This window comes from Magnolia sinica, chromosome 8, assembly GCF_029962835.1.
Source record: "Magnolia sinica isolate HGM2019 chromosome 8, MsV1, whole genome shotgun sequence".
Lineage (NCBI taxonomy): Eukaryota > Viridiplantae > Streptophyta > Magnoliopsida > Magnoliales > Magnoliaceae > Magnolia > Magnolia sinica.
The window spans coordinates 2,888,415-2,903,831 of NC_080580.1; the positions used below are offsets into that span (position 1 = coordinate 2,888,415).

The window sequence follows — 15,417 nt, forward strand, 5'->3', positions numbered from 1 at the left end:
ATCCACGGGTTGAAGTTACAACTCAAAATCTAGGTGCACTTGCCAGAATTGCAACCTCTCCATCAGCAACACGACATCTTAGATATGAAACGCCATATTTAAGTTTTCTTTATATATATATATATATATATATATATATATATATATATATATATATATATATATATATATATATATATATATATGAGTCAAGTTTCGGATCGAGACGATTCGGTACCAAGTTGGATTTCGGGTCGAGTCGAGTTATCGGGTGACCCAAACTCAACTCGGCTTGAGTTCAGATCGGACGAAGTCTACTCGTTTCAGATCAATTCACACACTCGGTTCAAATAAAGTTGAGTTTGAACGAATTGGACAAGTTGAGTTGTCCCATGCCCAGCTCTTAGGTGGGACCCACGAAATATGCGGTCCACATTAAACTTCAACCCCTAATGATGAATGGCTCACATCCAAAATGATGAATGACTCACATCCAAGGTAAGCCCCACATGATAGACAACCCACATTATAGGTAGGAGCCACATGACGGATGGTCCACATCAAAGGTGGGTTTCATAAGATGGGCAACGAACATTGAGGGTGGGCTCCATATGATGGATGACCCACATCAAGGTGGGCCTCCCATAATGGACGGTCCACATTAAAGGTTGGCCCCACTAATGATAAATGACCCACATCCAAGGTGGGCTACACATGATGGATGACCCACTTCAAAGGTAGGGTCCACACGATTGATGGTTCACCCCAAAGGTGAGCTCCACATGATGGGTAGTGGACATTGAAAGTGGGCCCCACATGATGGATAATTAACATTGATGGTGGGCCCACATGATGAATGACCTACATTAAGGTGGGCCCAATGTAACGGACGTTCCCCATCAAAGGTTGGCCCTTAACGTGAATGGCCCACATACAAGGCGAGCCTTGAATGATGGACAACCCACATTAAAAATAAGACTCACACAATTGACGGTCCACATCAAAGGTGGGCTCCACAAGATGGGTGGTGGACAATGAAGGTAGGCCCCACATGATGGATGACCCACATTAAGGTGGGCTTCACATAATGGATGGTCCATATCAACGGTTAGCCCCTAATGATAAATGATCAACATCGAAGACGGGTCCCGTATGATGGACTACCCACTTTGAAGGTGGGCCCCACATGATGGGCAATCACGTTGATGGTGGACCCCACATGATGGATGACCCACATTTAGGTGGGCATCATGTAATAGACAATCCACATCAAAGATTGGCCCCTAATGATGAATGAGCCACATCCAAGGTAGGCCCTACATAATAGATGATCCACATTAAAGGTGGGCTTCACATGATGGGCAGTCAATATTAAAGGTGGGCCCCATGTGATAGATGACCCATATCAAGTTAGGCCTCACATGAGGACAGTTCACATCGTAGGTTGGCCCCAACTAATGAAAGACCCACATCCAAGGCGAGTCATCCATGTAAAGGTGGGCTCAACATGATGGGTGGTGGATATTGAAGTTGGGCCTCATATGATGGAAAATAACATTAATGGTGGGCCCCACATGATAGATGATCCACATCAAGGTAAGCTCCACACGAGGGCGTAGAAGGTCGGCCTCTAATGATATAATGATTCACATCCAAGATGGGCTTAGCATAATGGGCGGCTCACTTCAAAGTTGGGCCCTACACGATGAATGATCCATATCCAAGGTGGGCCCCACATGATGGATAAAACACATCGAAGGTGGACTTCACAAGGTGAATGGTCCACATTGAAGGTAGGCCCCATATATATGATGAATGATTCACATTGAAGACAGGGCCAAGGTGGGCCCAACATATATAAATGGTACACATCAAAGATTGGCACCACATGATGGGCAACGGATATTAAGTGTGTACCAAGCAAACTATTTATGTGATGTGGGTAAGGCTAATAATTACATTATTTATCAAACATACTTAACTGCTAAATAAGTAGAAACCAAAATAAATTACTTTTAAGATATAAAAAGCTTAATGCAAAGTAATATACAATCCAAATAAGCCGAAGTCATGAACCCAAAATCAAATATTGTAAATAATTTTAACCTCTTATTCTTAGGCACTTGTTTGCTGGAACAAGACCATCAAAATTTCCTGTTTTTGTTTTAACCATCTAATTAATGTCCAGTCATCCATCAACCCTGTAATCAGATAATCAAATAATCTTAGTTTTTGGTTAATAATACATCCCAGCACTGACAGTTTAATTTGAAAGACTTGTATGGCAATGTATGCAATTTCTAAGTAGTTTCTAAGTGCCTACCTCTCATCAACCACCACAGGAGCATTAACTGCCTTGTCTTGACTAAAGGTGTGGCTTTGAGCGAGACAACACATATCCCACCAATTTCTAAGAAATTTCTTAGTAATTTGTTTTCTCCACACGTGATTGAAGATTTACTTGCTCCACACACCATTTGTACATGAGGCTGGGTTTGTACAAGTGGACCCATGTTCCAATGATCCAAACCTTTTGTCCATTCACCAAAAATCTCCCAGATTAGAAAGTCTAAAAATTTCAATTAGTGTCTACTGAATCAGTTATAGAAAAAAAAGAAAAAAAAGAACATCAATGGTCCACACTCAACCAAAAAGCACACAGAATATTCGATGGCTAAAATTTTCCAATCTAGGGGATACATAGTGAAGGGTCCATCTGATATACAGTTTGGATCATTGAACCATAGGTCCCACTTGTACAAACTTAGAACCCAGGTGCATGGTACAAACCTTGACCTTGGATCATTCTATAATAATACCTCTTGAGAGCTTACTCCTTTTTATTAATTAAGTGTTCTTTCAGCGAGAAAGAAGAGTCCCAAAGAAGAAAAGGTGGAGAATTTGTTGTATGTTTTCTTTATGAGTTTTTAGAATATCATTTCCATTTTTAGTGATTTCCTTAAACATTTTTTTTTGCTTTGTATGTTACATGGCAGTTGAAGCTTTGAGACATCCTGGCCGTTGAAATGATGCAGAGGATCAGAAAGTGGACATGCTATTGGATGACCAGGACCAGGAAATACCGTCATGCCTGGCTTGTTAGCACCTTCATCACAGGTAGTAATGCCAACACTTCTATTACAACAACTTTTCAAAGTTTATATGTATCATTTTTAACCCTTTGCCGCTCGCTGATGTTGGTATTTATGTTCATAGGCAAGGACGCTTTGGTTAAATCAAAATTCATGAAATTGTGGCTTCTGGGTTTGTTTAGTTGCACCAAATTTCATGAAAAGTTGTACTAAATTGGACTGATTAATCACGATATTTTGGTGTTTCTAAACATAGACTTCTTGGTCAACAAAGTTAGGCTATCACCTTTCTCAAAAAATAAAAGAAAAGAAAAGGCCTTTACCAAATAATTTCATGGGATAAATACCAAACACCCATCCATCCCATTTCACAGACTTCTTACCTACTTTTCTTGTTTTTTGCCAGCCCTTCCTAATTTTTCTAATTAATCTCATTTACACTCAGTTGTTTAAATGACAAAATTCACGTATATCTTTTCCTCTCGACCATTAGTTTTTCAATTCTTAGGTAATGATACATTGGTTGCACCAAATTCATGAAATTGCATGGAATGTTGCTTTTGAGTGTGTTTTGTCACATTATGGACCTTTTTGGATACCATCTAGTCGAGCATATTTGTTTAACTTGTCGAATTTTTTCATGAGTAGTATATCTTCAAGTGCTCGGCGTTCCGTGGGTGAGGTAAGAGATTATCCTTGTCTTATAGTCAATACGTCCCTCGTAATACATCCATGTCTTCTAGTCAATACGTCCTTTAGTACCTAAGGTCGAGGTTGGGGTTGGCCGATGAGCCTTATTACTGAGATTGGTTGACTAGTTTAGCTTGGTCATCAGGTTCCCTTGCTCATCTCAACTTCCCTAAGTATCTGCTCCGACTTGGTATTCAATAGAGTGCTGCACCAATGGAAGCGACTTTCTGAATGTCAGTTGGTATGTTGACTCCAATTTTGGTTGTCTTCCTTCTTTCTTTTGGAGTTGGCGGCAGATGGCTCCCCTTCTTCCTTTCATTTCCTATTCTTAAACCGAGTTGAAAGTGTACTGATTTTTCAATTAGCGTGAGTGTTGAGTCAACAAGTCAAGTGAGCCCCATAGGAAGATCATTCAAGCGTCTGCCTTAATTGAATGTGTACTTCAAACTCGTTAAAGGTAAACTTAGCCTCACATCCCATGTCCTAAAACACCAAACCCTTAAAAATGGACAAAATAACATAAGGTTTAAAGTATGAAAACTATTTTGCAAATCAGGAAAATCTCTAAGTTTTCAGCTTTTATCGATATATCGAGATAACCTCGATGAGATCGGACACAAGTCATCGATGTCCTCGGAATGCAATCGATATCATTGAATTGAGGACTACTTGTGTCTAGCAACCAACTTGATCTCTGGATAAAATTATTGATGAATCCATGGAACAATCGATATCATCGACATTCAAATTCTAAGATTATTGAGACGGCTAGATATAATCGAATCCTGGTCTATTTGTCCAGCAAGTTTCTAAGGAAAATCATACATTTATCGATGACTCGAAGGAAGTCTCGATATCCTTGGAATTCAAACTCCGATGATATCGATGGACCTTCGATGTTATCGATTTTGGACCAAACTGTCTAGCAAGCTTTTTAGCAAAATCCTCTTTTGATTTGAGGACTTGAGACTCCTTCAATAATATCGATATTCAAATATCGATCATATTGAATCTAGGTCGATATCTTCGAATTCAGACAATGGAGTGTCCAGCGAGCTTATAGGAAAATCTTTTATAAAAGATCGATGAATCGAACTAGGTATCGATATCATTGACATTTGAAATCCGATGACATCATGGGAGGATCGATAATATCGAAGCCTGCTGTCTCTATTCTTAGCCTGCTCTCTTGTTTTTTTATTGTTGAGGAATCGAATCGTGGGTCAATGAAATCGGAGTTTGAAATCCGATGACATCAAAGCATGAACAACAAAGTCTCTCTCTCTCTCTCGCTCTCTCTCTCTCTCTCTCTCTCTCCATGAGTGTGTACGTACAACATTTTCTTCATTTCTTGACTTACCCATCCTAAGGAGAAGTTTCTCATGTTTTCACCTTTTTTATAAGAGAAATTTCCTACTGTACAACCCATTCATGGCCCACGAACCTTTTTAAGCCCACTTATTTGTAGCTGCCAAGAATAAGCCCCAGTTGTATGGACGCACATTTACTGGAACAAAATGCCCCTGCTTTTTCAGAAATGTGATTATTGAAAGCTAGGGTTGGCTACGGATTATAACCGTAGCCGTAATCGTATTTTTGCGGCAGTCTATGCACATTTTTTTTTAATACATGGGGAACTTTATTCTACTTACATTTTTCTCTAATACATATTTATATAAATATTTATATATAAGCATATAAATTTCTCTCTCTCTCTCTCTCTCTCTCTCTCTCTCTCTCTCTTTTCATTTCTTTCTTTTTTCATTTAACAAGAATATCTTCTAAACCAAAATTAGTTACTTGACGTACCATATATGATTTTGGGGTAGGAGAAGCTACTTTAGCCAACTAACCTAGTTATTTTCCAAGATTCCATCAAGTCGATGGTCGAAAATCCATTTCATTCGCTTCATGATCAATTTCAATCAGTTCACGATCAATTTCATTCACTTCGCGGTCAATTTCATTCACTTCGCGGTCAATTTCAATCACTTCACGGTCAATTCCTTTCATTTCACCGTTAATTCCACGCATTTCACGGTCAATTCCGGCGATTCTCCTTCACTTCACGGTCAATTTAATTCATTTCACGGTCAATTCCCTTCACTTCACGGTCAATTCAATTCATTTCACGGTCAATTCCCTTCACTTCACAGTCAATTCCATGCATTTCACGGTCAATTCCGGAGATTCCCCTTCACTTCACAGTCAATTCAATTCATTTTATGGTCAATTACCTGAACTTCACGGTCAATTCAATTCATTTCATGGTTAATTCCCTTCATTTCACGGTCAATTCCATGCATTTCATGGTCAATTCCGGTGATTTTTCTTCACTTCACGATCAATTCAATTCACTTCACGGTCAATTCCCTTCACTTCACGGTCAATTCCGTGCATGTCACGGTCAATTCCCTTCACTTCATGGTCAATTCCATTCATTTCACGGTCAATTCTGGCAATTCCCCTTCACTTCACGGTCAACTCAATTCATTTCATGGTCATTTCCCTTCACTTCACGGTGAATTCCATGCATTTCGCGGTCAATTCCCTTCACTTCATGGTCAATTCCATGCATTTCATGGTAAATTCCGGCGATTCCCATTCACTTCACGGTTAATTCCATGCATTTCACGATCAATTCCCTTCACTTCAATGTCATTTCCATTCATTTCATGGTCAATTCCCTTCACTTCATGGTTAATTCCATACATTTCACGGTCAATTTCCTTCACTTCACAGTCATTTTCATTCATTTCACAATCAATTACGGTGATTCCCCTTCACTTCACGGTCAATTCCATGCATTTCACGGTCAATTCCCTTCACTTCACGGTCATTTCCATTCATTTCACGGTCAATTCCCTCCACTTCACGGTTAATTTCGTTTATTTCACGATCAATTCGCTTCACTTCACTGTCAATTCCATGCATTTCACGGTCAATTCCGGCTATTCCCCTTCACTTCACAATCAATTCCATGCATTTCATGGTCAATTCCGGCGATTCCCCTTCACTTCACGGTCAATTCCATGCATTTCACGGTCAATTCCCTTCACAGTCAATTCCATGCATTTCATGGTCATTTTCGGTGATTCCCCTTCACTTCATGGTCAATTCCATGCATTTCACGGTCAATCCCCTTCACTTCATGGTAATTTTCATTCATTTCACGGTCAATTCCCTTCACTTCATGGTCAATTCCATGCATTTCATGGTCAAGTTCACTCACTTCACGGTGAATTTCAATCACTTCGCGGTAAATTTCACTCACTTATCGGTTAAGTTCACTCACTTCGCAGTCAGTTTCACTTGCTTCGCGATCATTTTCAATCACTTCACAGTCAATTTTAGTCACTTCATGGTCAAATTCAATGAGCCTAATATAAAATTCAACGAGCCTAATATGAAATTCACCAAGCCGAACATGAAATTCAAAGAACCTAACATGAAATTCAACTAGCCTAACATGAAATTCAATGAGCCTAACATGAAATTCTCTGAGCCAAACATGAAATTCACAATATTAACATCTTCTATAGTGATTAACTATATGAGTTTAAAGTTTTCAAGTTTGAATTGAGAAGAATGCCGGGGCAACCTAATCGAACTAGAACTTAATATCTATAGTAAAAACAAAAATAAAATAGGCTTTCAGCCATCGATCTGATGGAATATTATAAATCTGCTAGGTTGGTTGGCTAAATCAACTTCTCCTACCCCAAAATCATATATGATATGTCGAAAAACTCATTCCAATTTGCAATATACGACTGTTTTAAAGTTTGACAGACAATCAGCAAGTCGGGGTCGACCCCAACTATCTGTGACCCAGTCGACCCCATCTGTCTGGTAGCCAGGTCCAGTCGGGGTCGACCTCGACTTGCTGCATGTCTGTCAAACCTTAAGACAGTTGTATGTTGCAAACTAGAATAAGTTTTTTGACATATCATATATGATTTTGGGGTATGAGAAGTTGATTTAGCTAACCAACCTAGTAGATTTATGAGATTCCATTAGATCAATGGCTGAAAGCCTATTTTATTTTCATTTTTACTATAGATATTAAGTTTTAGTTCGATTGGGCTGCCCCGACATTCTTCTCAACTCAAACTTGAAAACTTTAAACCCATATAGTTAATCACTATAGAAGATGTTAATATTGTGAATTTCATGTTCGGCTTGATGAATTTCATATTAGGCTCGTCGAATTTCACGTTAGGTTTATTGAATGGTAGTGACAGATGCAAAAGCCTAGGAATTTATTGCAAAAAAAAGTGAGGACAACAGAAAATTTCAAAAGCCAACTAGGGTGGGACAGCGAGTTAAGGTCGACCCCAAATTGCTACCAGTAAGACGGGATCAACCGAGTCCAGATGGGGTCGACCCCGAATTGCTACCAGTAAGACAATGTCGACCGGGTCCAGATGGAGTCGACCCCGTTCCCCCTCAAAGCTCTTTGGGTCATACCTGAGTTATAGATTTATCCTATGATTTTGGTTTCCACCTAAACTTGTTGAGGAAACTATAGATTCTTAATATACGATGATTCCAAGAATTTAACATTAGACCCTCTAAAATTATCTCACATACATCATCTGCATTAACCTTCATGCCAATTGCTTTCAATGGGTCTCGGTATAAAAAAGAAGTGCAGGCCAAACAACTTTCAGCCGAACGGGGTTGACCCCATCTAGGCCCGGTCGACCCCGACTTGCTGCCAGCAATACGGGGTCGACCGGGTGTAGATGGGGTCGACCCCATTCCCCTTAAAAGTTATTTGGGCCCCATCATGATATCATGTTTAACCGATCCTAACATTGAATTCATCGCTCCGTTCCCCTGAGGCCTAATTTCCTTAAAGGTATTCTTATAAGGTTTAGTATCATTAAATCCACAAATATGACATTAAACACCTGCACTTTCCGATAGTGATATCATGTAAGTGAAGGGAATTAACCGTGAAATGCATGGAATTGACCGTGAAATGAAGGGAATTGATCGTGAAATGCATGGAATTGACCGTGAAGTCAATGGAGTTGACTGTGAAATGCATGGAATTGACTGTGAAGTGAAGGGAATTGACAATGAAATGCATGGAATTGATCGTGAATTGAAGGGGAATCGTCAGATTTGACCGTGAAATGCATAGAATTAACCGTGTGAAGAGAATTGACCGTGAAGTGAAGGGAATTGACTATGAAATGCATGAAATTGACCTTGAAGTGAAGGGAATTCACCATGAAGTAAAGGAAATTGACTGTGAAATGCATGGAATTGACCATAAAGTGAAGGGGAATCGTCGGTATTGATTGTGAAATGCATGTAATTGATCATGATGTGAAGGGAATTGACTGTGACATGCATGGAATTAACCATGAAGTGAAGTGAATTGATAGTGAAATGCATGGAAATGACCGTGAAGTGAAGCGAATTGACCATGAAATGTATTGAATTGACCGTGAAGTAAAGGGAATTGACCGTGAAATACATGGAATTGATCGTAAAGTAAAGGGGAATCGCCGGAATTGACCGTGAAGTGAAGGAAATTAACCATGAAATGCATGGCATTGACCGTGAAGTGAAGTGAAATGACCATGAAGTGAAGCGAATTGATTGCGAAATGCATGAAATTAATCGTGAAGTGAAGGGAATTGACCGTGACATTAATGGAATTGACCATGAAGTGAAGGGGAATCATTGGGAATGATTGTGAAATGCATGGAATTGACCATGAAGTGAAGGAAATTGACTATGAAATGCATGAAATTGACTGTGAAGTGAAGGGAATTGACCGTGAACTAATTGAAATTGACCGCGAAGTGAATGAAATGAATTTTCAACCCTCGACCTGATGGAATCTTGGAAAATAATAAGGTTGGTTGGCTAAAGTAGCTTCTCCTACCCCAAAATCATATATGGTACGTGAGTAACTCATTTTGGTTTAGAAGATTTGCTACTTAAATGAATAAAGAAAGAAATGAATAAAAAAGGGGAAAAAAATGATTACATATTCATATTTATATAAATATGTATTAGAGAAAAATGTAGGGGGGGAAAAAAGTTCTCCATGAAATTAAAAAAAAAAAAATGTAATCCCCACCGCTTTTGGTGGGTCCCATTATGAGGTATGTGTTATATACAAACCGTAGACAGATTTAGCTATCAAGTGAACCACACGGTAAAAGATAGTGGAGTATTGAACGTCTACCATTGAAACCCTTTTAGGGGTTACAGAAGTTTTGGGTCATTATGAAATTTGTTTTTCCCCTTCATTCAAGTCTTTGGGACGTTATGAATAGATTGGATGGAAAATAAATGTTATGGTGGGCCCTACAAAATTTGTAACGATGAAAGTCAATTTTCTCACTGCACTTTGTTGTGTGGTCCAGTTGATCTTTGGATATGATTTTTTTTTTTTTCTTTTGATACTGATCCGAAATGATCTCGAAATACGGAGGAACGTTGTGGATATAATAAACACATAACTGTGGGGCCCATGTAACTTTGATATCTTTTGAACCGTTCGTACAACTCGGAGTTCGAGGAGCGTCAGCGCTCGTCTTCGTCCACCAGCCGATCCGCTTCCGGAAGGAAAAGCAGGGGCATTTTCGACCCGAGAAAAGCTGTCCGTACATCCGGGCCTTATTCTTGGAAGGTCAAAGGGCTTAAAAAGGTTCGTGGCCATGTATGGGTCGTTCAGTAGGAAAATTCTCTTTTTATAATAAATATGGTACTATGTGCCAAATTATTTTGTATACCATCACTTTGATGTGATCCCCACTAGTTGCTCAAATTTGTAATCGAAGCCGTCCAAGCCCATTACATGGTAGAGATGCCGTGTGTGGTCCACCTTTAAGTGCAAGTGCTAATATTTAAGAGTAAGGATCCTCAATTGTCTCTCATATGGTAGTAATGGAAGCGGATTGCGTCCTACCCTGTCCGACCTTTAATTGTCCAACCAGATCTGTGTGCGGGCCCACCATGATGTATCTGCTTATCCACGCCGTCCATCCCTTTTCTCATATCATGCTAGAACACGGGCCCAAAAATGAGGCAAATCCAACGCTCTAGTGAACCATGCGTCGGACGCAATCCACTTCCGGTAAAAATGCGGTTGAGGTCATTCTAAGGATGCAACACGGGTTGGAAACGGGAACCGATTGGCTACTCCCCTGCCATCAGCCCGCTGGCTGATCGTCAGTGCTCTGTGGGCCCCACTATGATGTATGTGTTTCATCCATTCCGTTCATCCATTTTTACAGATCATTTTAATTCTTGATATCAAAAATTAGAAGGATATAAATCTTAAGTGGACCATACTACAGGAAAAGCAGTAGTGATTGGATATCAATTATTAAAATCCTCCTAAGGCCCACTGTACTGTTTATTTGACATCCAATCTGTTGATTAGGTCATACAGACCTAGATGAACGGAAAAAAAAACAAAGATCAGCTTGATACAAAACTTTTATGGCCCTCAAAATGTTTTTAATGTCACCCTCAATCAACATTGTTTCCTGTAATGTGGTCCATTTGAGATTGGTATGTACCTCGTTTTTGGTGTCATAAAATAAATTGATCTATAAAAATAGATGGATGGCATGGATGAAACACATAAATCATGTTGGGGCCCACAGAGCACCGACCATCAGCCATTGGCTGGTGGCGGGGGAGTAGCAAATCCGTTTCCACGCAATACGTGTTCGAAACGAACCATTACACTATACCGTGGTACGGTGTCAATATACCTTCTTTTTTTTTTCCTCATTCAAATGGTTTGATGATTTGATCTCCTCTGTTTATTGTGTCTTAAAAAAATAATGTTGATGGCAGGTGTGGTTATCAGTAGCAGCCTAGCTGAGTATGCAATTGTAGGGAGCTTGATGACGTTCATTACTGACGAGCTTCAGATCAATAGCTTGGTAATTGCAGCAGCAATCATAAACATGAAAGAGGGATTCACATCTTTCATGGCCATCATCGGATCCTTCATCGCAGATGCTTATCTCAGCCGTTACTTTGTGGTCCTTATGTCCGTGGCCCTTTATTTCTACGTAAGTTCGCTTCTCCTATAAACCATCTCATAAATGATTTTAACTGTGATCAATGGGAAACTCATCTGACCCTAGGTATCTCCCTGTAGGGATTGTTCATTTTCACGCTGTCAGACTCTATACTCTATGGACACCCTCCAAAGAAATATATCCTTTTCTATGTTGCATTGGTGCTAATAGCAATGGGGGAGGGTGGGCTAGAGCATACCTTAAGAAAGTTTGGAAGTGATCAGTTCGAGGAACATATCAAAGATAAGTACAAAGCTAAGCACCACTCAATAGCCTGGTGGTACATGGGCTCTCTGATTGGCTCTGTGGCCGGCATGCTTCTCGTGACCTTCCTTTTACAGAGGTCTGGTTTGGGGAAAATTTCCTTCATGTTGATGTTGGTGGCGTTTCTTGTGCTTGTGTTGGGCACCTTATTCTACTATAGAGATGTGCCGGTTGGGAGCCCCTTTACATACATGTTCCATGTTGTAGTGGCCATGGTAAAGAAGAGACACCTAGATTTGCCTGTAGATGATACTCTAATCCACGGTGGCATTGCCAATATGAGTGATGATGGAGGAATGGAGAAGCATGATGTAGATGGAAATCCTGACATTACCTACAGTAGGAGAGATCAGAATCACAGTAACAACCAAGGAGACATACACATGCAGCAGAGTGGAAATCCTGAGGAAAACTGCGGTGTTGAGAAGGATGAAGAAATAAAGGGTGGTCTAATAGATGATGAACAATTGAGAACTTGCTTTGATAAAACAGAGGCAAAGGAAGAAAGTAAATGGAGGGTTTGCACCCAAACAGAAATCGAAGAAACTAAGCTCTTCCTACGCTTGTTCCCCATTTGGGCTACCTTCATCATGTACGGAATGGTATTGTCCATGGGGAAAACCTTCTTTATTGAGCAAGCTAGTACTCTAGATGCTAACTTCAGTCCTCGCTTTCGCATCCCTGTTACATTCCTCTTAGCTGTTGGTGGCTTCTCGAAGCTAGTCATCACCAAAGCATGTCTTCCACTATTAAATAAGCTCACACGACTGGATCATGGAATCCCACCAAAGGTAAGGATCGGAGCTGGGTTGTTCCTGTCTGTATTGTGTTGCCTTACCGCATCTTCGATAGAGAATAGAAGGTTGAAAGTTATGGTGCAAAAGAAATTGAGGATGACGATCTTCTGGCTGATTCCTCAGTTTTTGTTGTTGGGCGGCATGGAAGGATTGGTTGGCGATGGGATCGATGATTTGTTCATTAGTCAGGTTCCAGAGACGATATGGAAGTGTGGACCCGCATTCTCAGAGAGTGTGGAAGGAATGGGAAGCATCTTGAGTGCAATCGCCATGGTTTTAACTGATCAGATGAGCAAAGTTGGAGGACGGCATGGTTGGTTCGCAAAAGAAATTGATGTCAGCCGTCTAGATAGGTATTACTTCATGTTTGCGGTACTAAGCCTTATTAATCTCTGCTGGTATGCTTTGGTTGCAAAAGCATACATTGGGCAAGGAACCGAAAATCAGAACAAAAGAGAAAACAATAGAGGAACCGTTAAGCGGTCAGTTGCATGCGCAGAGATGATTGCAGTTATTATCAGTGGAAGAAACTAATGATGGGCCGCGACCATATGACTTTTGGCCCAAATTTTATTTCTTTTGCAATTGCTCATGTCCATGTATTTTACAAGTAATTCTCATCTTCTCCTCATTATAGTCTCTCTCTCTCTCTATGGTGGGCTACTCATATAGAAGGTGAGGTCCACTTAATGAACGGTTAACGTCAAAAGAGGGTCCCACATGATGACCCACGTCAATGTGTGGTCCCACATGGTGCACGATTCACATCAAGTGGGCCCTACCTAAAGGATGGTCCACGTCATAGGTGGGACCCACATGATGAAAGGTTGACATCAAGGCTGGAGTCACATGATCCACGACCCATATTGAAGGTGGGGCTCCACAAGATGAATGGTCCACATCAAAGTGGGCTCACATAATACACGGTTTACCTAACATGATGGACAATACACATCCCACCTGATGTCAGGATCCACCGACTGTTATGAATATTCTCCCATGGACCTGCCAACTGGTCGGTCCTGATCACCCTGCAAAAGACAACTGTATGGTGGAGATTGATGGCATCCTTAGTTGGGTGCCTGCGATCCACCTTTAAGGGAACAAATAGAACCATTGGAGGCCCAAGTAGATAAAGGCTCAGTTCAAATATGGCCATATATGCAAGATCCAAACAAAAATCAGGTGGGCCCTGCAGAAGGCATATGGTCAATCCACTCATCAGACGGGTCCTATTTGGAGATGTTTACAAAAATTGCACCAAGGTCCACTAATGTGTGGGTACCAGATGAGAAGTACTTTTATATTGGCTTGGATGTCCCACATATGTGCAATATTAGCACATCTGACCCTTAGTTCACGTTTCTTCCATAGATTCCACAAAGTGAATGTAGGGACGTCATTGGATTACGTTTGGGCTGGGTCCTAGATTTCCAAGACCTCGTCTAATGGGGGTTCGGTCCTTATGATCCAGGTCATGCTTTTTAGGACCTGGAGCCGGGACCCATTGGATTTCAGGTACCCATCAGGTCTTTGGACCTTGGGTTGAGTAGTGCCTACATGACATAAAGGCATTCACATGGTCAATCCATTGGGTCCAGTTGCTCATTGACAGACCTAAAAGTGAGACAGATTTCACTAGGGCTGTAAATGCGAGGGCGCTATCTGGGCCAAGGACATCACAGCATGCCCATTATTTCTGGGCCTAAAAAATGGACTGGGCCTTGTATTGGGTGAAGTCCTGTTGATGACAGTCATAAGTGGGTCTAAACTCAGGTTTGAAACCGTTTAAAAATTGCCAAATCCGTGCTGTATCAGGCCTAGAAATGCCCAGAGTATATGTGGGGTAGCCTGACTGGTAATCACCTAGATTATCAAGGCCGTTGATTTGGTGGGCCAAAAAAGTAACAGACCAAAGACATTAAGGACTATTGATCTATCTTGGCAATGGAATCAGTTGGGTGTGGATGTAAGAATTCTATAAGGTGGACTTTATTGATCAACGGTATGGATCTCTCTAAGGGTTGGATAGTGTGATCGGGTGTACCAGTGGACCCCACTCAATTGTGATACATCTAAAATTGTGTAAGGGGTGGTGTGCTACAACTATGTCATGCTCACATAATTCTAGTTGGATTAGGATTGTCAAATAGAAGTGAGGAGTTTCGATATAAGCAAGGTTGGGTCCCCAAACCTACACACAATTGAAGTTTTTATCTCCACAGTGCTTCTCTAAAGGTGTAAGATGTGAAATACTACGGCATCAAGCCTATAACAATGATGTCCCAATCAGGTATGTCATTTGTTGAGTTTATCTATCTCCATACTCGATGCATAGCATGGTCCTTTACAATTCCTCTGATCTCCGTACTCGATACATAGCATGGTCCTTTGCAATTCTATGAATTATAGTTTACAATGGATGGTTAAATGGAAAATAAATAAATAAAAGGATGAAAAGATCAACAATCATCCAGTTACAACTACTATTGGAACGTGGTCCGTCCATGACAATTTCCATGTGTGCAG

At 40.6% G+C, this 15,417-nt stretch overlaps 1 protein-coding gene and 1 long non-coding RNA gene across 3 annotated transcripts; both read left to right on the plus strand.

Annotated features, from left to right (window-relative positions):
* Positions 1–380: 380 nt before the first annotated feature.
* On the plus strand, positions 381–11,866 carry LOC131252594 (uncharacterized). Of its 2 annotated transcripts, XR_009174568.1 has the most exons (3): positions 1,911–2,885; positions 2,976–3,096; positions 11,598–11,866. It is a non-coding gene; the product is annotated as an uncharacterized LOC131252594 (long non-coding RNA). The 2 variants fall into 2 exon arrangements; XR_009174569.1 differs by having other exon boundaries at positions 381–3,096.
* Positions 11,867–11,976: 110 nt separating this feature from the next.
* Positions 11,977–13,510, plus strand: LOC131252595 (protein NRT1/ PTR FAMILY 5.7-like). Its single transcript, XM_058253213.1, has 2 exons — positions 11,977–12,402; positions 12,481–13,510. The coding sequence occupies exons 1-2, from the start codon at positions 12,001–12,003 to the stop codon at positions 13,420–13,422; spliced, it is 1,344 nt and encodes a 447-aa protein (XP_058109196.1). The 5' UTR covers positions 11,977–12,000; the 3' UTR covers positions 13,423–13,510.
* Positions 13,511–15,417: the final 1,907 nt, after the last annotated feature.

Coding starts and splice junctions, on each gene's coding strand:
- LOC131252595 (XM_058253213.1), top strand. CDS start 12,001: ATGGGGGAGGGTGGGCTAGAGCATACCTTAAGAAAGTTTGGAAGTGAT. Junction 12,403..12,480: donor GAGGAATGGAGAAGCATGAT/GTAGATGGAAAT, acceptor ATACACATGCAG/CAGAGTGGAAATCCTGAGGA.